This window comes from Littorina saxatilis, linkage group LG5 (assembly GCF_037325665.1).
Source record: "Littorina saxatilis isolate snail1 linkage group LG5, US_GU_Lsax_2.0, whole genome shotgun sequence".
Lineage (NCBI taxonomy): Eukaryota > Metazoa > Mollusca > Gastropoda > Littorinimorpha > Littorinidae > Littorina > Littorina saxatilis.
In genome coordinates this window covers 53074508-53100252 of record NC_090249.1, presented here as the reverse complement: position 1 = coordinate 53100252, position 25745 = coordinate 53074508, and the positions used below count along the sequence as shown (strand labels likewise).

The 25745-nt window shown below is 43.7% G+C and overlaps 1 protein-coding gene across 1 annotated transcript in view; it reads left to right on the top strand.

Annotated features, from left to right (window-relative positions):
- Positions 1-25745, top strand: part of LOC138967428 (uncharacterized) — a gene marked incomplete at its 3' end in the record, with an annotated part of 112139 nt that overhangs the window by 73931 nt on the left and 12463 nt on the right. The window contains 8 exon segments of the mRNA XM_070339978.1: positions 264-442; positions 4596-4779; positions 6930-7037; positions 10186-10212; positions 11976-12076; positions 12650-12853; positions 18557-18622; positions 19981-20089. Of these exon segments, the coding sequence (XP_070196079.1) occupies positions 264-442; positions 4596-4779; positions 6930-7037; positions 10186-10212; positions 11976-12076; positions 12650-12853; positions 18557-18622; positions 19981-20089 (978 nt within the window).

Here is a 25745-nt window from a genome sequence, read left to right as displayed (position 1 = left end):
TTAGAGCGCTTACTTCCCTCTTTTTCACATAGCTGTCAAGCAAAGTGAAGAATAAGTGAAGCAAAAGAGTTCAACAAAACAGGCCGTAAGTGCCAGATTCGTTTCATCTTCTTCCACATAGTGTTTTTCATTCTCTCCACACCTTTCTCTTCACCTTCATGAAGCAATGTTCCATGTTTTTATAAGGACAGTAAACTTTTGACTCTGAGTCTTGAGTCTCTAAGCATCACTCTGACCTAGCTTTCTGTTCTTGTGACGTGCAGGTGAGTTCTCCTGTGAGATCGAGGACTTTGGGGAAGTGGAGAACAAGACTGTGACGGTGGACGTCATGCCCTTGCCCCACGTGGAGATCAAGCCCTTGACCGCAAGTCTGCTGCTGGGTCAGCCGGTCAGTTTCAGGTGTCTGTCGCCGGACGAGAACATGCGGACCTTCACTTACAAGGTGAGCAAAGGTCCGAAATTTGGAGGGGGGTGGGGAATTGAACGGCATTTTTTTGTGTATGACTATTTTACATTTCTGTTTTAAATCTTAACAGTGACAGATTTGTATGCAGACAGGTGTTTTAGTTGAAAACAATGTGTATTTATTGTACATATATTCAAATATAATATTCAAATATAATATTAAAGTTGTAGTCCTGCGTTTGTCTTGATGTTATATGTACCACCACTGCAATTTCTCCATGTGAGATAATAAAGTTAATTTGATTGAATGGGGGTGGTGATTATGTTGTTGATAGTGGTAATGGTCTTGTTTTTGTCGTTGTATTTTGGCAGTGTGTTTGATTGAGCTTCACCATTTTCTTTTTGGAAGAATTCGACGTTTTGTTGGCATAAGCGTTTTTGTGATTAACAAAATTAACTTTTAACAACAGCAACAAAATGTTCATACTTAGGTCAAAGACGTGTGATAATCGTTGCGAATTTCCGTAAAAAAAACACTCCAAAAGGAAAAAGAAGAAAGAAAAGGGAAAAAAAGAAAAAGTTTTTAAGAAAATATACAGATTTTCAGAAAGTCCCTTGGAAGTAATTTTCGGCGAGAAATTCGATAGTTTTGTCAAATTGTTCATTCTTGTGTTCAAAGACGTCTTATTACTGAATCGATTGTCCCCGGGGGAAAAAAACCCAGCCAACCGTGTTTTGAAGTACTGCAGAGAGAGCGATTTTCGCACGTTCCAAGTCGAGCAAATGAATATGCGGACAGAAGAGTCAGTTTGTGGGGCTTCTCCTTATCTACAGGGGAGAAAAGGCACTCAGTAATAACGTAGCAGTCAAAATTGTGTGGAGATAACGAAAAACACTATATGGCAAAGAAAAAGAGGGAAGAAGATGAAACGAATCTGGCACTTACTCAACTTATCGTAGTTTTGCTTAACTCTTTTGCTTCACTAATTCTTCACCTTCATGAAGAAGATGATGACACACATTTGGCACTTACAGTCTGTTTCGGTATGGTGGCTGTTGACTACTAATCTACATTAGGTGCATTGCAGCAATGAATGCGTTCTTTCTTCAAGAAGTCTAATCCTCCAACGAACATTAGCTTCTCATGTGAGGAGCATTACATTAAGGCATTGAAACCGTGTAATAGTTCACGGGGACATAATGTGGAGGGGCTATGTCAGATTTTCTTTCATCTCGCATTCAAATGGATGCTTTGTCAGTAATTCGCAGCGAGTGTTTTAGATACTTAGCAGTGCATAATCTACGCCCTTTTTGGTTTATATTTCGAAACCTTTTCAAGCAAAACCTTTTCAAGATACTACTTGACATTTCTTTGATGAATATTTCATGTACTTGCAATATTATTTTTATGAAACTGTGGGAGTTATAGGACAAAATGATGAAGAGGAGTTCCGCATAAAAAAATAAGTTTTCTCAGACTTTTGATCCCAATATGTCATGGTATTGAGTGAAGCTTGCGTGTGTTTAAGTTTCTGTAGCGAATACGTTGAATGGCTATGATGTTTTTGTTTTGCTAACGAATTATATTGAGTGTCTTGACTTCCGGCAGCTGTTCGTAATACTTTTTGTATCAATGTAGTGTTCTGTGTCTGGCAGTTGAATAGATTAATATTAGTGATATTCCAGGGAATGAGAAAATATGACTAGACAAGACTCTCTGAGAGAGAGAGAGAGAGAGAGAGAGAGAGAGAGAGAGAGAGAGAGAGAGAGAGAGAGAGAGAGAGAGAGAGAGAGAGGGAGAGAGAGACAGAGGGGAGAAAGAGTGGAGAGAGAGGGAGGAGGGAAGGGAGAAAGGATGAGGGAAAGAGGATGGAGAGAGAGAGACAGAGACAGAGGATAGAAAGAGTGGAGAGAGAGGGAGGAGGGACGGGAGAATGGGTGAGGGAAAGAGGATTGAGAGTGAGACAGACAGAGAGACAGAGGAGAGAAAGAGTGGAGAGAGAGAGACAGAGAGACAGAGACAGAGGAGAGAAAGAGTGGAGAGAGAGAGGTACGAGGGAAGGAAGAATGGGTGAGGGAAAGATGATGGAGAGAGAGAGAGAGAGAGAGAGAGAGACAGAGGAAAGAAAGAGTGGAGAGAGAGGGAGGAGGGAAGGGAGAATGGGTGAAGGAAAGAAGATGGAGAGAGAGACAGAGAGACAGAGGGGAGAAAGAATGGAGAGAGAGGGAGGAGAAAATGGGCGAGGGAAAGAGGATGGACAGAGACAGAGACAGAGAGACGGAGGAGTGAAAGAGTGGAGAGAGAGGGAGGAGGGAAGGAAGAATGGGTGCGGGAAAGAGGATGAAAAGAGAGACAGAGACAGAGAGACAGAGGAGAGAAAGAGTGGAGAGAGAGGGAGGAGGGAAGGAAGAATGGGTGAGGGAAAGAGGATGGAGAGAGAGACAGAGACAGAGAGACAGAGGAGAGAAAGAGTGGAGAGAGAGGGATGAGGGAAGGGAGAATGGGTGAGGGAAAGAGGATGGAGAGAGAGACAGAGACAGAGAGACAGAGAGACAGAGGAGAGAAAGAGTGGGGAGAGAGGAAGGAGAGAGGGAGAATGGGTGAGGGAAAGATGATGGAGAGAGAGACAGAGACAGAGAGACAGAGGAGAGAAAGAGTGGAGAGAGAGGGAGGAGGGAAGGAAGAATGGATGAGGGAAAGATGATGGACAGAGACAGAGATAGAGAGACAGAGGAGAGAAACAGTGGAGAGAGAGGGAGGAGGGAAGGAAGAATGGGTGAAGGAAAGATGATGGAGAGAGACAGAGACAGAGACAGAGAGACAGAGGAGAGAAACATTGGAGAGAGAGGGAGGAAGGAAGGGAGAATGGGTGAGGGAAAGATGATGGAGAGAGAGAGACAGAGACAGAGAGACAGAGGAGTGAAACAGTGGAGAGAGAGGGAGGAGGGAAGGAAGAATGGGTGAGGGAAAGAGGATGGAGAGACAGAGACAGAGGAGAGAAAGAGTGGAGAGAGAGGGAGGAGGAAAGGAAGAATGGGTGAGGGAAAGAGGATGGAGAGAGAGAGAGGGAGACAGAGGAGAGAAAGAGTGGAGAGAGAGGGAGGTGGGAAGGAAGAATGGGTGAGGGAAAGAGGATGGAGAGAGAGACAGAGGAGAGAAAGAGTGGAGAGAGAGGGAGGAGGGAAGGAAGAATGGGTGAGGGAAAGAGGATGGAGAGAGAGACAGAGACAGAGAGACAGAGGAGAGAAAGAGTGGAGAGAGAGGAAGGAGGGAAAGGAGAATGGGTGAGGGAAAGAAGATGGAGAGAGAGACAGAGGAGAGAAAGAGTGGAGAGAGAGGGATGAGGGAAGGAAGAATGGGTGAGGGAAAGAGGATTGATAGAGAGAGACAGAGACAGAGGAGAGAAAGAGTGGAGAGAGAGGGATGAGGGAAGGAAGAATGGGTGAGGGAAAGAGGATTGAAAGAGAGAGACAGAGACAGAGGAGAGAAAAAGTGGAGAGAGAGGGATGAGGGAAGGAAGAATGGGTGAGGGAAAGAGGATGGAGAGAGAGAGAGACAGAGACAGAGGAGAGAAAGAGTGGAGAGAGAGGGATGAGGGAAGGAAGAATGGGTGAGGGAAAGAGGATTGAGAGAGAGAGACAGAGACAGAGGAGAGAAAAAGTGGAGAGAGAGGGATGAGGGAAGGAAGAATGGGTGAGGGAAAGAGGATGGAGAGAGACAGAGACAGAGGAGAGAAAGAGTGGAGAGAGAGGGAGAAGGGAATGAAGAATGGGTGAGGGAAAGAGGATGGAGAGAGAGACAGACAGAGACAGAGAGACAGAGGAGAGAAAGAGTGGAGAGAGAGGGAGGAGGGAAGGAAGAATGGGTGAGGGAAAGAGGATGGAGAGAGAGACAGAGACAGAGAGACAGAGGAGAGAAAGAGTGGAGAGAGAGGGATGAGGGAAGGGAGAATGGGTGAGGGAAAGAGGATGGAGAGAGAGACAGAGACAGAGAGACAGAGGAGTGAAAGAGTGGAGAGAGAGGGAGGAGGGAATTAAGAATGTGTGAGGGAAAGAGAATGGAGAGAGAGAGAGAGAGTCGTTTCCGTCTTTCTTTCTTCCCTCCCTCCCTTTCTCCTTCTTCCTTATCCTTAATTCCCCCTCTTGTTTTCCTTGACACGTTTTAACCCTCTCTCCGTCTTCCATGGCAGTGGCTGAGGAACGGTCAAGAGGTCAGCAAGGAGGAGAGTGTGAACAAGGAGATAGTGGAGGACCTCCTCCCCAGCGGCAGTCGCCTCTACATCCCCCGACTATCGGTCAGCGCCAACTACACCTGCAGAGTGGCCAACAAGGCCGGAGCCTCGGAGAAGTCCGCCTTCGTCTTCGTCATTTCACGTGAGTAGCAATAAGACATAAGACATAAGATAAGACATACGATTTTATTTCAACCACGTGCATTACACAGGAATATATCTTGGTTTGAGTTCATGCAATACATAGTACATTCAAACACAACAACCAAACAGAGTGCTAACAGAACTGCATACATACACTCACTTATACCCACACGCGCGCACACACACACACACACACACACACACACACACACACACACACACACACACACACACACACACACACACACACACACACACACACACACACACTCTACATTATACCGCGTTCACATCTTGTCCACTTCACATAAAATACTCAATGCCGGGTAGCTCAGTGGGTAGAGCACTGGACTCGTGATCCAAAGGACACAGGTTCGAATCCCGGCAGGGGCGGACACAGGTCAACTTTATGTGCTGAGTCAGAGACGGTATCCATGTCCCACCCCGTGTCACCACAGTGGCACGTAAAAGACCTCGGACATTCTGCCATTGGTGCAGGTGTCTGATTACACCAAACACGCACACACCTGGGTAGCGCGACTCTTGTTGGTGCTAGCTTTCCACTCGGAGGAAGCAACTCGAATTTCCCACCATTAGGATAATGAAATAAAGATGAAAAATGAAAAATCAAGTATATAGCCCTTCCAAGAGTTGTTTTTAATATTGTTTTATTGAACAATTAAGTTTTACATTACGTGATGAACATATTTAGAATCAAAAAGATAAAAGCTTTTAGTGGTAATCCTAAAAAGAGTTCCAAACATACTTCTAAGAGTTGGCGATCATTTCTTATGGTCACATGTACTGTCCAAATTATCGCTTCTGGTTTGGTGCTCGTTGTTACGTGTAATGTACTCCTCTCGTGTGTCCGCGTTAATCCAAAACGCAGAACACACGTAATATATGCAAGAAATATTAAATAAATTGCAGTACATACAGAAAAAGCAAGGGTGTGCAAAATAGGGCACTTGTGCTGGAGACGGTTGGCTATAATATAATTATATTATATATTATAGCCAAAAAAATCTTGTTTCCAGAAATGTATCATTTTGTGCACGTGCTTTCTGTTCTGGGTGATAATTATGCTATTGTAGTTATTTTGACATTTTTGCAAACAATAAATAACACCATTTTCCTTTGCCTTAATCTTATTCTTCGGGATTTACTTTAAGTACTGGTGATGTGTTGTTTTGTAGTGGTTGTTTCTTTTTTGGGGTTTTTCTGGGGGGTTTGTTATTCCGGATTGCATATGTTTCGTTTGTTCGTCAACAAAAATCAGTGATCAATGACAATCTATCTCCCGATTGTGGGTGTCAAAGTAGTAAGATGTTTAAATGACGGGCGCAGTGGCGTGGTGGTAAGACGTCGGCCTCCTAATCGGGAGGTCGTGAGTTCGAATCCCGGTCGCTGCCGCCTGGTGGGTTAAGAGTGGAGATTTTTCCGATTTCCCAGGTCAACTTATGTGCAGACCTGCTAGTGACTTAACCCCCTTCGTGTGTACACGCAAGCACAAGACCAAGTGCGCACGGAAAAGATCCTGTAATCCATGTCAGAGTTCGGTGGGTTATAGAAACACGAAAATACCCAGCATGCCTCCCCCGAAATCGGCGTATGCTGCCTGTCTTTCTTTCTTTATGTGGTGTTTAACGTCGTTTTCAATCACGAAGGTTGTATCGCGACGGGGAAAGGGGGGGGGGGGGGGAGATGGGATAGAGCCACTTGTTAATTGTTTCTTGTTCACAAAAGCACTAATCAAAAAATTGCTCCAGGGGCTTGCAACGTAGTACAATATATTACCTTACTGGGAGAATGCAAGTTTCCAGTACAAAGGACTTAACATTTCTTACATACTGCTTGACTAAAATCTTTACAAACATTGACTATATTCTATACAAGAAACACTTAACAAGGGTAAAAGGAGAAACAGAATCCGTTAGTCGCCTCTTACGACATGCTGGGGAGCATCGGGTAAATTCTTCCCCCTAACCCGCGGGGGGTTATGCTGCCTGAATGGCGGGGTAAAAACGGTCATACACGTAAACATCCACTCGTGCTAAAAACATGAGTGAACGTGGGAGTCTAAGCCCATGAACGAAGAAGAAGAAGAAGAAGATGTTTAAATGGCTACTGGGGGGAATGTGTGTGCAGCCAACATGAGCGAGACGGTGTGCGAGAGTGATTCGCTGAAAGGTGTGAAGTGGAACCGCACCTACGGGGGGTACTATGACCTGCAGAAATGTCCCATCGACACAGCAGGTAAGGCCCGGCGCTCACCTATGTCATTTCAGCAGGACAGACGACGCACTGCAGATTTTTTTTTTGTTGTTGTTGATTTGTTTAACATGAACTACATTCGTTGCTTTATTGACTAGATCATTTTGACTTCAGCCATTCACATACACAGTACAGTGACAATCTAGAGTCCCCTCAATCGGTCTGTCTGTGGTGTTGGTGTTCGCGAAACGAGCACTGCAGATTATTACAGCCCGCTACACGCTGCATGAAAAAAAACCCAGGCAAAGTACGCGTCATAATCCCTACCGCGGCATCAATGATATGCAGTGCGTCGTCTGTGCCGCTGACTCTGCGCAGGTATATTCTGCCCATAAGGTTGACTTTGTCCACCCAACTTGTTGCAAACATTCTTCATCAGCGATATGTTTGCATAAATATACATTGTTCTATACAATAATACCTCCCAGTTGCGACCTTGAAAATGTCAAGAAAAATAGGCCGTTAAATGGAGGGGTCTTTATTGAGAATTTTACTTTTGGAGACCAAATCCTCACTTATCCTCACATTGTAGGTAAGGCTGCGTTCTTCTTCAGAATTTACCGAAAAAAGATTGGCCATCAGTGACTCTTTTGAACCAGGCAAAAATACTGCTTCAGCTTGCAGTAAAGTTGTGGTGATATTTCATTTTCCTATTCTTTTCTTTACAAAGGCAGAGGTAAATCTGACATTTCCTGAAACGTGATTGCAAAGGTTTGTTCAGAGACATGCTTTTGAAAAGACAGAACGGCACTATCGGCAGCTTAAAGTAAATTTGCTCTGATAATTTATGTTCCTATACCTTTCTATATTTATGTGGCAGGTAAATTACAACTGCCCTATTCACCAAGAGTTAAGTATTGCAAAGATGTGCCAACAGTATTTATTTTGAACTGCCGGACACTATCGTGATCTGTTACTATTGTTTGTACATTGCTTCTACTCCATTCTTTTCTTCTTTGTCAAACATTTAAACTGCTACCAGAATCGTTGGCAATCTTGTCTGAACTTATTCGGATTATGAGAACACTTGTCACACGATTGCGTTACTCAACAACTAATTCTGGCTTCAGTCAGAAAGAAAGGTCACATGGTTTCGATTATCCTATTAAATATCAAGAAAGATTTTCATATAAACTGCAGTGTTGCTGATGTGATACTACCACATTGTTTCTACTTATTTTGTTAGCCAGAATTTGGCCAGCTGTGTCGCCGAAGTGCAGTTTGAAAATTCTCCCTGTTTTCAGAATAAACAGAGCACCACCGTTAACATAATCAGTGATGGCGCTAGTATTTTTTCAAACCGGTACGCAAACTTTTATGATGGAACCAGTTAGAATTCAACTCAGAGTACTGGTTTTATTGTTCTACCAGCGAAAAAAACAAGTATTTCTAAAAATCAACCGGTAGGTCATACCGGCAGCCATTTTTGTTACGGTATTTTCTCGATTCAACCGGTAAAATACCGGAAACTACCGGTTGACGCCAATACTGCATAATCTTATTTTATTTATTTCTGCATCTCATCCAAATTGATTTGGAAGGTTTGAGGCAGAGGAAAGACTAATTACGGCGAGGCAAATCGGCGTTACATTTAACTGGACATAATTTGATTTCAAAGGAAGATCACATTCAAGGACAGAATGGCCTGACTATTAATGTATCTGCTTTGAGCAATATTCATTTGGCTTGCTACTTAAAAAAAGTGGTTTAAAATGCTTAAAGAAAAATCGTTACACTTTAGACATTATGCATCGTAGAACTCTTCTTTTGAACAGAGAAAACGTATGTTGCTTGAAATTCCCGCATATTAACTTCATTGCTGGACATCAAAGAATGTGTAGAAAACATCACCACACATTAACACTTCAGCAATAGGACATGATGGTAGCACACATCTCCTTTTGAACAGACAAGACACATGTCCTGATCGGAAGTCCGGGGTGTTAAGCTAACTGCTTTTAGCAATATTCTCAAGACTTAAAACATGACGTAGCTTAACTGTGTGGTAAACATCGTGATGTAAAACCGCTTCAGACGTGATATAATTGGCGATCGAGACGCCTCAGAGACGGCTTTCCCTTGGCTAAAGTGAGTAATGATCTCTTGCTTTTGCTGATAATTTCTTCAAACGTTATTACTGCAAGCAATTAAAGCTTCCTCAAAAAGCTAAAATGTCAGACCTTTTTGCACTCAGAGGGGGCTTTAGATATGAAAGCAACTCCTTTGTGAAAAGCAAAACGTAGAAGAAGAACTATTTTGTGAATAACAAGGAGGAGGAGGAGGAGGAAAGACTAGGGAAGAAAAGAACGTCTGCGATCAAGTGTCTTCCATGTTTCAGAATTAGACCAAGACAAAATAACCACATCTTCAGGGGCTCACATCCACGTCGGACATCGGACATACACGGATATTTCTTTTCCAAATGTCCTATACATTTTTCATGCAAGAGGATAATATGTCCTATTGTTTTTGTCACAAAGTGGTCATTGTCCGATTATGCTTTCATTTGATCCGGACATTGTCAGTACTTTCCAATTTACAGTAGTTTGATTTGTTATTTTATCGTTTTGCGAAGCGATGTGTCTCGAGCAGACGAAACTTTGGGAGACTGTATGTGCTTTTTATATAGAAGAGCTTCCAAGGGTCGCAACTCTGAATGCTCCAAGCCGGTTGACAGTTGCAGTTTTTTTCTCCCGAAAAAGCAACATGCCGCCAAAAGGAAAATTGGTGCCAGAAAAAGTCCAGAAGCGTTTGTACTTCAAATCTCTGCCCTAATCAGTGGCTACTACCACTGAAACTGAGCTCCCTCCGGCCTCTGAGCAGCCAGAGCCAAATGAAACCGTCGCTCTAGAAAGTGAAACTTCGGCGCCGGAGAAAGACGTTACTCCCTCCCCCACCCCACAGGCCGACTTCATTCCCGTGGGTGTCGCACGACCCAAAATGTACGTTTTGTTGCGAAAAAAATTTTCCTATTGAACTTTTTTTCAGGACAATTGTCCTATCACTTTGGCATTGTCCAGGACATTTGTCCTATGCCACCTCCCATAGATGTGAGCCCATGCATCTTCCATTTTATCTGAATTTAACACAAGGTTAAAACAACATTGAATGCATTTTCTTTCTTTTGCAGACTTCAAGGTTGTTGGACTCGGAGAAGGTAAATGAACCTTTGCAACCTTTACTGTTGGCTGTTTTTCTTTGTCTGTTATTCATGGCCATGCTTGAACCGTTTTAATATGTACCCTGGTCTTTGTTTGTGTCTCATTCTTTTGATCCTGTCACATTAATCCCTCGTTCATGTCTGTTTCTGTATCTCTGTTAAAGCCCGGTAGCTTAGTTGGTAGAGCACTAGACTTATGATCGTTTGATCACGGGTTCGAATCCAGGCCGGGACGGACACGGGTCAACTGTAAATGCAGACTCAGAGATGGTATCCACGTCCCTACCCCGTGGCACCACAGTGGCACGTAAATGACCTCGGTCATTCGGCCATAATTATGTGCAGGTGGCTGATTACACCTAGACACACACACTCACACCTGGATAGCGCGACTCTTGTTCTGCTAGCTTTCCCCTGAGAGGAAGCGACCCGAATTTCCCAACAATGTCAATGGGATAAGACAGTAATGTGAAAGGAAAACCGCACATGTGATGTTCTTTGGGAAGCAACTCTTGTAACAGTGAGGGGCCGCAGAGCTAACTACACAGCGTAGTGTCATTGACACCGAATGTTGTGCACACACGACAGAACACATACCAGTGGACGTTGGCTGTTGGCCTTTGAAGTCTCTCAGTGTCTGTGGCTGCATATATCTCAGTGTGACTCCTTAATTACCTCCATTGGTTTCGTGTCCTTGACAGTAATGGTTGTTTTTGTCAATATTATGGGTTTTTTTAATCTTTTTTTTTCATAGGATCTTATAGTCCTGTGTGGTTACCCTAATTGAAATTCAGGCTACTTTCACCCTTGGGGAAGCAAAGTACAACATTAATGTACGGCGCTGTCCACTATTGTTTCTTTTTCCTGCATGCTTGTTTGTGTGTTTACAAGTCCTAAGACTTTCGCTGTGAATTTGGAATCTTTATCGTGCGCAATAAAAATTATCTGTAATTATTTCTTCTTCTTTGACCTTAAACGAAAGGGTAGGAAATGATGGACAATAAATGTCACATACTAGAAAAGTTTCTATAGTTGGGTAGCCTAGGCCATTAACCGTGAAGACATGAAAAATCTGAAAATGCTATCTCACCCATGAAAGGGTTTTATCGATGTCTCCGCGGAACAATGCCGTTGGCGGCCAGTAGTTATTGCGTCTGGTGCTTTAGGACAGCAGTGATTACTTTCTCGGTCAGTTCTGAATAGGGATGTTTATGTAGGCGGCACCAGTGTATTACGCTTTGGAATGATGTGTACTTAGCTGGAGGGTCTTTATTGTAGTTGTTATTTTGATAATGTCATCTCTTTTGGGTCATTCGATGTGAGTTGTTTCTTCACACACGGACAGACACACACATAAACACACACGAACACAAACACACACACACACACGCGCGCGTACGCAGCAACGTACACACACGCACGCAGCAACGTACACGCACGCACACACACGAACACGCACACACACACACACACACACACACACACACACACACACACACACACACACACACACACATTTCATTGTTTCCATATTGTAAGAGTTCACAAGCATATGAATGACGTGGTTGAAAACGACGTTAAACACCAAAGAAAGAAAGAAAGAAAGATGAATGACGTCACGTCTGGCAAAGCCTCAAGTAACGACTTCCACAAGCTGACGTTCTAACACGACATAGTTAAAATGCAATAGGAACCGTCAGAGGGGATGTAAACTATTCAAATCACACGTTGCCATGGGGATATCTTTTCATTATCAACAGGTTACGCCCGGAGAGACTGTGTGTGTGACGTGACGTGTCACTGGGGCCCACCCAATTACGCTCGCTGCCACTCCGTGCATCTGATCCACTGGAACGAACAGGTACACGATTAGTTCTTTTCGTTGTGGTTTAAAGCCACTATTTCTTCCAGGCCATTTTGTTGTTTATTTTGCGTTGAAATCAGCGTTTGCGTCTTAAAGTTCGAAATTCAGCTTGGTGTAGATAAGCACCAGCGTGGGTTAAATACAGCAAGGTGGAGAGTGTGAGGCGGGGGGGTGGGTGGGGGGGGGGGTGGACGCAAAGGATTGTTCGTCAGTTCATTTGCTCAAGAATCAACGTTCTGTATTTCGTTTAATCCCCAATTGCATGCATACGTATGCACACATTACACACACACGCACGCACGTCCACGAACGCACGCACACACTGACGCACACAAACACACACGCGCGCGCACACACACGTCAGAAAAAAGGAATAATTATCATCACCGGCAAAGCAAATGCTTGCCCATTCCAAGAAGGCTACGCCTCGTGACCTTTACATCTTAACCTACATCAGAGAACATTCGTCTGCAGGTAGCAAGCATTCTGGTCTACTTTTCCTTGAAGCGCTCCATTTTCGTTGTGATGGTCCTATAACCCACATTGATGAATCCCTTATTTGTATCTCAGCTGGAGCGCTGTCAGCTTGGCTATCAGCTGGATGGGTTGAGCAACATCTACGACTCGCTGTACGAGCTACTCCGCAAGGCTCGGAACCGCACGCTGGCTGGGGACGTGGACATGTTCGCCATCAACCTCCACACCCTCTTTGACGTCACTCTGCGCTTTCCCGCCGTGGCGCCTGACCCGCAAAGAAGCTCTTTTAATCTCAAGGTGAGTTTGGAAGAAAAAAAAGAGAAGGTAGTCATTTGTGGGATGGGGGTTGGAATTGTGGAAGGTGCAGGGAGGGAAAGTAAAGGGGGAGGGGGAGCCACTGAGCAATAAATTAGTGCCTGACCGCAAAGAAGCTCCTTTTATCTCAAAAGTGAGTTTGGAAGAAAGGAGAAGGGAGTAATGGATGAAATGGGGGCTGGAATTGTGAAAGGGGGAGGGAGGTAAGATTAGAGGGGGTTGAGAACCACTGAGCATTAGATTAGTGCCTGACCCGCAAAGAACCTCCTTTTATCTCAAAAGTGAGTTTGTAAGAAAGGAGAAGGGAATCTTGTGTGGGATGGAGGTTGGAATTGTGAAAAAGGGAGGGAGGAGGGAAGGAGGAGCCACTGACCATTAAATTAGTGCCTGGCCCGAATAGAAGCTCGTTTAATTTCAAGGTGAGTTTGGGGGAGGTGCGGGGGGAGGGGGAGGGGGGGGGATATAGGATGAAGAGAAGTGAAGGAGGAAGAGAAAACAGGAGCTATTAGTAAGTGCTTGACAGAAGTTCCTTTAATCTAAAGGTGAGTTTGGGTGCAGGGAGGTTGGCGGGGGGGGGGGGGGGGGGGAGGATGACGAGAAGTGGAGGATGGAGGGAAGACACTTAGCTTTTACTTAGTGATTCACACGTAAGCTACTTTATACCAGTACGGTGAAAAGAGAGGGGTGTGTGGTGGGGATGGTGAAAGGGGGTCGGATTCACTGAGTTTTTAGTCAGTGCCTGAGCCGCACAGAAGCTCCTTTAATCTCAAGGTAAGCCGGGGGAAACAAGGGGGAGGGAGGTTGCAGTATGGGGAAGTGGTGTTGGGATGGGGGGGGGGAGGGGTGGGGAGGACCTTCCTGCCTGTGGGTAATGACAGAGAAGCTTTTTTAATCTCAAGGTGAGTTTGAAATGGAAGAGGGGGTGGTGGTGTGTCAGTGAGGAGGGGGGGGGGGTGGAAGTGAAGTGTGTGGTGGGTGGAGGTAGATAGGCCACTGCGTTCTAAGGAAAATGCTTTTCGCATGGCCGCGATGTGCTTTTGGGCCGTCGTACCAGACCCACACACAAAACCTTTAATCGTAGAGGTGAGTTGGTAGAAAGGAGAGGAAAGAGGTTGGGTAAGGCCAGGGGCTGGTACAGAGGGACGAGGGAAGAGGTTGGGTAAGGCCAGGGGCTGGTAGAGGGACGAGGGAAGAGGTTGGGTAAGGCCAGGGGCTGGTACAGAGGGACGAGGGAAGAGGTTGGGTAAGGCCAGGGGCTGGTACAGAGGGACGAGGGAAGAGGTTGGGTAAGGCCAGGGGATGGTACAGAGGGACGATGGAAGAGGTTGGGTAAGGCCAGGGGATGGTACAGAGGGACGAGGGAAGAGGTTGGGTAAGGCCAGGGGCTGGTACAGAGGGACGAGGGAAGAGGTTGGGTAAGGCCAGGGGCTGGTACAGAGGGACGAGGGAAGAGGTTGGGTAAGGCCAGGGGCTGGTACAGAGGGACAAGGGAAGAGGTTGGGTAAGGCCAGGGGCTGGTACAGAGGGACGAGGGAAGAGGTTGGGTAAGGCCAGGGGCTGGTACAGAGGGACGAGGGAAGAGGTTGGGTAAGGCCAGGGGCTGGTACAGAGGGACGAGGGAAGAGGTTGGGTAAGGCCAGGGGCTGGTACAGAGGGACGAGGGAAGAGGTTGGGTAAGGCCAGGGGCTGGTACAGAGGGACGAGGGAAGAGGTTGAGTAAGGCCAGGGGCTGGTACAGAGGGACGAGGGAAGAGGTTGGGTAAGGCCAGGGGCTGGTACAGAGGGACGAGGGAAGGGGATAGGGTGGAGCTATGGATACCTGGGAGCTACAAGTAAGTGCTAAACCGGCAGAGAAGCTCCTTCTAATCTTCAAGTGAGTCTGGGTGAAAATGAGCAGCCATGGACAGTGGGGAAGGATGGAGGCGACTGGGCTATACGTAAGTGCTAAACCAGCAGAGAAGCTCCTTTTAATCTTAAAGTGAGTCTGGGTGAAAATGAGCAGCCATGAACAATGGGGAGGGATGGAGGCGACTGGGCTATAAGTAAGTGCTAAACCAGCAGAGAAGCTCCTTTTAATCTTAAAGTGAGTCTGGGTGAAAATGAGCAGCCATGAACAATGGGGAGGGATGGAGGCGACTGGGCTATAAGTAAGTGCTAAACCAGCAGAGAAGCTCCTTTTAATCTTAAAGTGAGTCTGGGTGAAAATGAGCAGCCATGAACAATGGGGAGGGATGGAGGCGACTGGGCTATAAGTAAGTGCTAAACCGGCAGAGAAGCTCCTTTTAATCTAAAATTGAGTCTGGGTGAAAATGAGTAGCCATGAACAGTGGGGAAGGATGGAGGCGACTGGGCTATAAGTAAGTGCCAGGCCCGCCGAGAACTCCTTTAATCTGATTGTGAGTTTGGAATGGAACTTGGAAAGAGCGGGCCTAGGGATTGGGTGTATCAGGGGTTGGGATGGGAGAAAGGAAGTGCATGGGGAAAGGGGGTGGGGGGGGGGGGGGGTACAAAACTCCAAGTAAAGTGGTGTTTACATCAACAATGTTTTAACCGACTTTTGGCAGACTTGTTTTTTGACCCACTCTGTATCTCCCTGTCTCTGTCTGTCTCTGTCTGTCTATCTGTCTGTCTCTGTCTCTGTCTCTCTGTCTCTCTCTCTCTCTCACTCTCGCTCTCGCTCGCTCTCTCTCTCTCTCTCTCTCTCTCGCTCTCTCTCCCCCCTCCTCCTCCTCTCCCCTCCCCCCTCTCTCACTCTCCCTCGGTCTCTCTCCTTTGATTTCTGTCTCTCTCTCTGCCCCCCCCCCCCCCCCCCCCCCCCCCTCTCTCTCTCTTCCTCGCGCTCACGCTCCTTTTCTCTTTGCAGAAACTGCCTTCGTTTTTATCTGCGTCTGAAGTTTCTGCCATTCCCAAAAGATGCTTCAATAAGATGAAATTGAATATATTTTGCAGAAAATAGAATAAAAAGGGGGGAAATGAAGATTAACACAAGTGGTAATGAAACGGAAATATAAGGACGAGGAGAAAGACCAAAGAGAAAGACAAGGGAACACAATTAAAATAGGAGATAGGAACTGACATGCGACATCCTTTGATTTGCTTCTTATGTTTAATATTTTCTTGTCTTCTTTATCAACGTTTTTATGAAGGCTAAAGGAATTCATAAAAATCCAGTCTTTCTTTCAGTTTTTACTCTTTGTTGTCTTTCTATTTTTTTCATGTTCTCTTAGTATAGATCTGTGTTTATGTGTGTGTGTGTGTGTGTGTGTGTGTGTGTGTGTGTGCTTGCGTGCGTGCGTGCGTGCGTACGTGTGTCTGTGTGTGTCTGTGTGTTACTCTTTGATCCTCCTTTGCATCAGCCTCCAGCGCACTCAATTTCCCATAACCAGGCTCGTTATTTCTTTTCTTCTTATTTTGACCGCTGCGTATTACAGCCATAATATTTCGTCGGGGATTACATGCTTTCAGGTTCTTTTGTCTCTTTTTACATTTAGTCAAGTTTTGACTAAATGTTTTAACATAGAGGGAGAAGCGAGACGAGGGTCGTGGTGTATGTGTGTGTGTGTGTGTGTGTGTGTGTGTGTGTGTGTGTGTGTGTGTGTGTGTGTGTGTGTGTGTGTGTGTGTGTGTGTGTGCGTGTGTGTGTGTGTGTAGAGCGATTCAGACCAAACTACTGGACCGATCTTTATGAAATTTGACATGAGAGTTCCTGGGAATGATATCCCCGGATTTTTTTTGATTTTTTTCGATAAATACTTTTGATGACATCATATCCGGCTTTTTGTAAAAGTTGAGGCGGCACTGTCACACCCTCATTTTTCAATCAAATTGATTGAAATTTTTGTAAAGCAATCTTCGACGAAGGCCGGACTTCGGTATTGCATTTCAGCTTGGTGGCTTAACAATTAATTAATGACTTTGGTCGTTACAAATCTGAAAATTGTAATTAAAATTATTTTTTTATAAAACGATTCAAAATTACTTTTATTTTATTCTTCATCATGTTCTGATTCCAAAAACATATAAATATGTTATAATTATTCGGATTAAAAACAAGCTCTGAAAATTAAAAATATAAAAATTATGATTAAAATTAAATTTCTGAAATCGTTTTAAAAACTATTTCATCTTATTCCTTGTTGGTTCCTGATTCCAAAAACATATAGATATGATATGTTTGGATTAAAAACACGCTCAGAAAGTTAAAACGAAGAGCTAGAGAGGTACAGTAAAGCGTGTTATGAAGCACAGCGCAACCGCTACCGCGCCAAACAGGCTCGTCACTTTCACTGCCTTTTGCACTAGCGGCGGACTACGTTCAGTTTCATTCTGTGAGTTCCACAGCTTGACTAAATCAAATGTAGTAATTTCGCCTTACGCAACTTGCTATTTTTTCCATTTATTACGTGGGTGTGTGGCTGAGTGTACCAGTGACCCTGTGAACTTGCCTTTACGTTAGTCTCAACGGGAGGTCATTTTCTTAAACAGCACTCAACGTTATCCTCTTTTCATCGCTTTCAACATCAGTCTGTGCTACCCCCCCCCCCCCACCCCCCCCCCCCCCCCCCATCACACACACACGCACAAACATAACCACTAACATACACTCACATGCCCAGTATCAAATATAGATATATATATGAAGTTATGTTCATACCTGGGATCGGAACCCATACGATTTCGCCGTATTTTGTACGCATGATTGTCTAGAATACGAACAGTACGGTCAGCGGATAAAAAATACGACGACAAAAATTCCTAGACTACTTTTCTTCACAAGCTCATCCCGAAGCTGATCCAGTATTTGGACACATGATTAAAGTTGTTGTCAGTAAACATTGAAAGAAGCATGTGTTTTAAATGTATTGGTGAACTTATTTAACGGTACGACGGCCGCGTGTGAAACATGTTTGAATCATGGATGTCCAAATGCTGTGTGGAGTACGCTCATTTTTTCTGAAAATACACCCAAGTTTGCTTGAGAATACTCCCAAGTGCAAACCAGGCTTCCCAGGTCTGTATGTTAGTCAATCTAAATTCCAAGCTTTAACATGGGGGGTTAAATAGCAAAGGTCTCTTTTCTTTAAATCTAAGCATACAATTAACGGTAAGCAGTTCCTGCTGTAGTATATAATCAATAAAAGCATATCGTTTTAAAAAGTGGAACGGCACCAATTGTTTTCAAAGAAAAAGGAAACATGAACTGTTAGACCTTACACCTTTTAAAACTCACATTTTGTGAAAACAATGACTTAAAGCAAATTATTGTCTAACGATTGTATTTACCAGAAATGTTGATATCACTACCTTTTTTTGTCACATAAATGAGTCCGATTTCTTCCTCCTTTTTACTTTTCCTGGTCTCTCCCTACCTCTCCGTCTTCTTCCCTCGCGATAAACATGTTATCTATTTGTGCCTACTTTTTCTTCTCTCTTTCTCTCTCTCTCTCTCTCTCTCTCTCTCTCTCTCTCTCTCTCTCTCTCTCTCTCTCTCTCTCTCTCTCTCTCTCTCTCTCTCTCTCTCTCTCTCTCTCTCTCTATCTATCTATCTATCTCTATCTCTATCTATCTATCTTCCTTTCTTTCTCCCCCTTTCTCTCTCTCTGTCTCTCACGTTTGTTCTCAGACGGAACGTCAAAATGTAAAGCACTTCTTTCTACAAATCAGTCTGTTTTCTTGCTGTTCCAGACTGTGGCCAGTTTCATGAACATTCTTCTGGAGGAGGTCAAGTCTACAAATTCCTTTGAAAAACAGGTAAGAAATAGCCAAGTTTAGTTTTTGTATTGACCTGTGACCAAAAACTAGTCCAAGCAGATTACAATGGACGATTTTCGGAAATAACTCTGTCGGGTTGGAATGGGTTGTAAAAGAGTGAGTGCCCTTGCTTGTCCTCTGACAAATAACTTCACACGTGCTCCTGTCCACGTGTTTCCGACACACCCCTCACTAGTGATTGGCCCCTCCAATGTTTGTCCGAGTACAAAGCAAGAGCATTCACCAGGGATCGCGCTAGGATTTTTCAAATTGCGTACGGCTTACGCAATGTCGACCAAAAAACGCGTAAAGCAGAACCGATTTTGCGTCACACTATAACACAGTTAAATCATGTCAAAAGCACGCATTTCACTCACCTGCTTCCGGCGCTCACATCGGCTCTGGAATTCGCGGCAAGCCCTGTCTACAACGTCTGCACTTTGGCTCACGGCCGGCCCCATTTTGAACTCAAAGCCATGACGTTCCCTATACAAGGCTTTGATAACGAACGGATAAGGACGAGAAAATTACTCCCACGACATTTTTACTCTGGAGTAAACATTTCGTTCGAAAAAGTTACTCCCTTTACGAAAAAAGCACTCCCCCATTGCACGAGAAAATTACTCCCCAAGACAGGTGAGTTCCGAGAAGACATGTCGTACAAAAATGTTACTCCCCTGACGAATAAATAACGAATAAATTACTTCACCCCAACACGAGCAATTTAACTTCCCATGCCAGGTGTACGAAATTTTTACTCCCTTGTCCCCTGTTAGTCTTGGTGGTGGAAGGGGTGGAAGGAGGGTAGCGCGACATTCGTGCGCGCGAGATCACTTATTGGCATTATCCCTTCGCCCGCATCCCATTTTTTCGTACGAGATTTTTACTGGAAGTAAAAAAAATGGGGAGTAAAAATTTCGTGGAGGGAGTAATTTTTTCGTGCCTTGGGGAGTTCTTTTCTCGTACGAAAAGTGTACTCGGAGTAAGAATTTCATACGAAATAATATTTACTCCGGAATAAAATTTTCGTGGAGTAAAAATTTCGTGTTACACCGGGATAATGCGTGGGCGTATTTTAAAACGCGTCAAATACGCAAAAAACATGCGTTAACGCGATCCCTGATTCACTCTTTCATAACCCATACACACTGGAAAGAGTGTTTTTTTCGGAATTCATCTATTACGGATACTGAGGTTTGAAAAGAAGATCATGTTTGTGTGTGCGTTTGTGCGTAAGTGCGATTATGCGTGCGTGCGCGCGCGTGTATGTGTGTGAGTGTTCAGTTTTAATAATTTAGATAATGTGTTTATATTACTTCCGGGATATTTATAGAAATTAATTTGCGATTTGATATCAGGACCTCAGTGTCGGAGCTCGCTTCCTGAGGGTGTGTGAGATTCTATCTGAGCTGACCAACGAGAACCCAACTCTCATTCCTCTGTCCAACATCACACTTCCCAGAATTGGTAAGTTCAAAATACAAGAAAAATATGCTATTGGAATGTTTAGTTATTGACAAAATAAAGCGTCACGTTCACTGAACTTCGACACAGCTGTCTTTTAAGTGGACAGATTTTTGTTTTGTCAATAGTTAAACGTTCAAATAACATGCCTTGGGTTTTTTAATTCTGAATTTTCAAACGTTAGCAGTCTATTCGTTTTGGAATTTAAGTTCAACATAATTCAGCTAGAAGAACTGGAATTTTATAGCAACCAACTTTTGATGATTGGGTGTTCAGTGGTAAAGGTAAATTAGGTTCATCTATGGCTAGATTTGTACGTTGTTTGCGTTAATTATGGCAGTGATAATTTGTTTCATGAAATAACATTTAAGCTACTCAACATTCATTCGAGAAGATCATTAACAATTAGCGCCCCAGATAAACGAACGCAGAAGTCATCCCTGGACCCTCCAATTAACATTGAAAAGTCTAACACCAACAAACAAAATTTAGAAAGAGGAAATGCTTTTTAATAATAATAATAATAATAATTATAATAATAATAATAATAATAATGGACATTTATATAGCGCTTCTCTACAGCTCGAAGCGCTTTACAAGTTCAATTTACAAGTTCAATCAAAATCACAACACGATATATACAACTAATACAATTTGTCTTAGATGAAAAGGAAAATACTCATCAAAGAGCACATCGTCGGTGTAGGACGAATACCTCGTATCTCATTTTTCGCTGTTTCGAGAAAATCAGAATCAGGTGCCGCCAAATCAGGGACGTTTTCACTTCATTGTGGCTTTTAACTATTATGAAATTTGGCAGTATGAGTTAACAAGCTGAACATTTGATTTTCCCTGAGAAAATTGAGTAAATGAACAGATACGAGGTTTTGGACACTACACTTTGTGCAAAAGTTGCAGTTACAAGGTTTTTGACGAACACAGTAGACCACAACATATCGCAGTTTCCATAGAAATATTGACAAGGATTGCAAACGAAAAGCATGTTTATTATCATTGTTGAGTCATCCATGAAAAAGCGACGCTTCCGGCTTTCAACACAACAGATAAGACAAATCAGAATCAAATTAAAACTTCATTTACACTTTAAGACTTCTTAAACTGGAATGAAAATGTGATTTACAACACAATAATCCTGCTAAAACTCAAAACTAATTTATAGGACTGAACTCAAAGAACACTCCGTCCAAAATGATTTGTTCAAGGTGATTCTGTCTGAGCTTGTGTAAAACAAAAATTAAATAATATCCAGTGATATTTCCTTCGCATGGACTTCGCTCAATCAAAATAATCATATTTGAATAATGAAACAAAAACTGAAACAAGTTCAGATTCTCCCTCCCCCTCCCTAATCTCTACCCCATTCATCACTAGTCAGGCATCCCGCATGTGAATTGTCTGACTGTCAGTACGCATGCAAGAGACCGTCATAAAAGGCGTAGTAATTCTCTTGGTATCACAGCTTTTAAGTCCTGCAAGTGCTGGTACTTCGTCTTTGTGATCCTCCTTAGACCAGAGTACTGCTGCGCAACTTCAGCTGCTCCGGCTCTGTTGTGTCTGCGTGGAAGAAGTGGCCTCCATGGATCAGTGGGGTGCAGTTTGTAGCTGATGGTGCCATCTGTGCTGGACAGCAGCGCTTGGATGTCGATGACTTGGGGGTCTCCTACGCTGGTACCAGATCTAATGCATCTGTAGAAAGCAAGCTTTGAAAACTCTTGAAAGAAACTGAAGTTGAGGTTCTTGATGATGTAGGGTTGGGCAGTCCTTGCAGAAGTGAAGACCTCGGGATAGTCCGCAGGCCAATATATCTGGCGTCGCCGAAGCTTACACTCTATGAGAGAGTGACAAATGTCCACCTCCATCCAGGTGTGGCCTTTCTCCAAATACTTTTGCTGAATGACAACACCCGTGTCCATCGCCAGCTGAAGGAGGCAGTTTGACAGCAGTGGCGGATTTAGGGGGGGGGCGAAGGGGGCCCGCCCCCCCCCCCCCCCTTCAAGGGAAAAGAGAGAGAGAGAGAGAGAGAGTCAGAGAGAGACATGATTAAATGACAGTTTCTGAGCTCAGGTGGCCCTAGATTGCAGCATTTTGCTTCCTTGAAAAAACACTGAAATTCCGGGGGGGCGGCGGCATGCCCCCGGACCCCCCTAGCATGTTCGGCCGCTTCGCGCCCTCAATTCAGGCGCTTCGCGCCTTCACGTTTGTGCAAAAAAGTTTGGGTGTGCCCCCCCCCCCCCCCCTTCCTTAAGATCCTGGATCCGCCCTTGGACAGAGTTACGTTTCGATAGCAACAGCCATCAGAAAAGAGTATAATAGTGCGAACGTTATCTCTGCTGGAAAGGACTTCCTGCACGTAGTCTGAGATGCAGGAAGCAAAATTGTCTGAACACACGTCACCTCGAGTCTCGTCCAAAAAATAGCAGACACATCTGCGAGAAGCAAGTTCATACATTGTCAAATTATGGCAAGCCAGCTTGGTCTTGTAGTACTGAGCGTTAGCAAACCAACATGGCCTTGCACACTTGCTTTCTCTCTCCGTTTGCGTTTCGGAGGTGGTACACATAGAATGCTCTACGACGACTCTTCCCAGTTGTGGATGCCTGTGGTCTTTCTTTGCTAACCAAGGAACAAATATAGGTTTTCTTCTGGTCCCAATCAAGTTTTGACCAACAAGAAGTGTAAAGCTCTGTTATGTCTTGCTATGTGATTTCATGACAGGTTCTGGTCTTTGACTTCAGACAAAACTTTGCCGTACATGGTGGACCTTGCTTTCGCCCCTCTCTTTTTTGCCATGTTGTTTTGCCGTCACTGCTTTTCTTCCTGGTCAGGTAGGACTCCCCTTTCATTCTAAGGTTATAGTTCTTGTGTTTCTTCCAATGATGAAGTTCGGGAAAGCCACCTTTTGCCTTTTTTCTTTGGCAGTCTGGCTGTGGCGGTTTTCGTTTTCAACTTGGTCTTTTTGCCTCCTCCTCCTTCTCCTCCTCATCCCCCTCCTCCTCCTCCCAATTTTTTCTCTGCTGATGTGCCTGAATTTGATGAAGGGCGGTAAGAGTCACCACTAGAAACAGCTGAATCACTGAACCCCCCTACATTGTCAGAATCATCATCGTTTTCAAAACCTTTATATTTATCATCGCAGGCCACATTATCATCATCTGTAGGTGTCTCATGACAGACCACATTATCATCATCAGGCATGAAAATTCTCCGTATTTTCCGTATTTTCCGTATTTTTGAAAAAAATAAACCGTATTTTTTTTTAATTTCCGTATTTTTCCTTTTTTTTTTTTTTTTTTTTAATTTTTTTTTTTTTTTTTTTTTTTCCCTAGTCACAGTTATAGTAAAATAGTTGTGGGGCCATGTTTGAATCCAATTTTAAGGCTCAGATAGCCCCAGATTGCACCAAATTGCACCCTTGAAAAAAAAAATTTCGGGGGGGCATGCCCCCGGACCCCCCTAGAAGTCTTGGCGCTTCGCGCCTGCGAAACTTGGCGCTATGCGTCTGCAAAACTTGGCGCTACGCGCCTTCGAATTTTTTTTTCAGTATTTTTTTTTTTTTCAGTTTTCATGCCTGCATCATCTTCAGGTGTCTCGTTACAGACCACATTATCATCATCTTCAGGTGTCTCGTTACAGACCACATTATCATCATCTTCAAGTGTCTTGTTACAGACCACATAATCATCATCTTCAAGTGTCTCATGACAGACCACATAATCATCATCTTCAAGTGTCTCATGACAGACCACATTATCATCATCTTTAAGTGTCTCACGACAGACCACATTATCATCATCTTTAAGTGTCTCATGACAGACCACATTATCATCATCTTTAAGTGTCTCACGACAGACCACATTATCATCATCTTTAAGTGTCTCACGACAGACCACATTATCATCATCTTTAAGTGTCTCATGATGGACCACATTATCATCATCTTTAAGTGTCTCACGACAGACCACATTATCATCATCTTTAAATGTCTCATGACAGACCACATTATCATCATCTTTAAGTGTCTCACGACAGACCACATTATCATCATCTTTAAGTGTCTCATGACAGACCACATTATCATCATCTTTAAGTGTCTCACGACAGACCACATTATCATCATCTTCAAGTGTCTCATGACAGACCACATTATCATCATCTTTAAGTGTCTCACGACAGACCACATTATCATCACCTTCAAGTGTCTCACGACAGACCACATTATCATCATCTTTAAGTGTCTCACGACAGACCACATTATCCTCATCTTCAAGTGTCTCATTACAGATCACATAATCATCATCTTCAAGTGTCTGATGACATACCACATAATCATTATCTCCAAGTGTCTCATTACAGACCACATACTCATCATCTTCAAGTGTCTCATTACAGACCACATAATCATCATCTTCAAGTGTCTCATGACAGACCACATGATCATCATCTTCAAGTGTCTCACAACAGACCACATAATCATCATCTTCAGGTTTCTCGTTACAGACCACATTATCATCATCTTCAAGTGTCTCATTACAGACTACATAATCATCATCTTCAAGTGTCTCATTACAGACTACATAATCATCATCTTCAAGTGTCTCACGACAGACCACATAATCATCATCTTCAAGTGTCTCATGACAGACCACATAATCATCATCTTCAAGTGTCTCATGACAGACCACATAATCATCATCTTCAAGTGTCTCATTACAGATTACATAATCATCATCTTCAAGTGTCTCATTACGGACCACATAATCATCATCTTCAAGTGTCTCATTACAGACCACATAATCATCATCTTCAAGTGTCTCATTACAGACTACATAATCACCATTTTCAAGTGTCCCATTACGGACCACATAATCATCATCTTTAAGTGTCTCACGACAGACCACATTATCATCATCTTCAAGTGTCTCATGACAGACCACACTTCTGGATCCCTTTGCCTATAAAATAAATCAAACAATGTGTGCCAGATCCTATGAAGGTAGCTTGACTATAGTCAGAAATAGTAGTGCCATCACCTAGTATCTAGAACCACAGCAGTCCTTCCCCTTCCATGGCTTCCCCCAAACCTTCTGTCCCCACCTCTGCTTTGCGTCAAGTGTTATGTGTGTGTGTGTGTGTGTGTGTGTGTGTGTTGTGTGTGTGTGTGTGTGTGTGTGTGTGTGTATGTGTGTGTGTGTGTTGTGAGAGAGAGAGAGAGAGAGAGAGAGAGAGAGAGAGAGAGAGAGAGAGAGAGAGAGAGAGAGAGAGAGAGAGGGAGAGGTCAAGTCATCACTCCTATTCTCAGTCAAACCTGATTATATATTTAAATAATCCACGCCTTTACAACACACACAGCTATAATCGGATAGAAATCAAGTAGAAAAACATATCTTGGGGCTAAAAACGTAAGGTTATGGACCACACTTACCAAGTTCTCACCAAAACCTCATGCTGGTTTGCTGTCCCGCAAAAATCTTGAAACAAAGAAAACCGCGTAACTTGCGTCATCGTCACTTCCTACCACCAAAAATGAAGTCCAAAAGCTCGTATCTTTAACATACGAGGTTTAGACCTTCAAAGAATTCAACGTTGATAAAACCAAAACCTTGTATAACGAGATACGAGGAGTGTTACACTATCGATC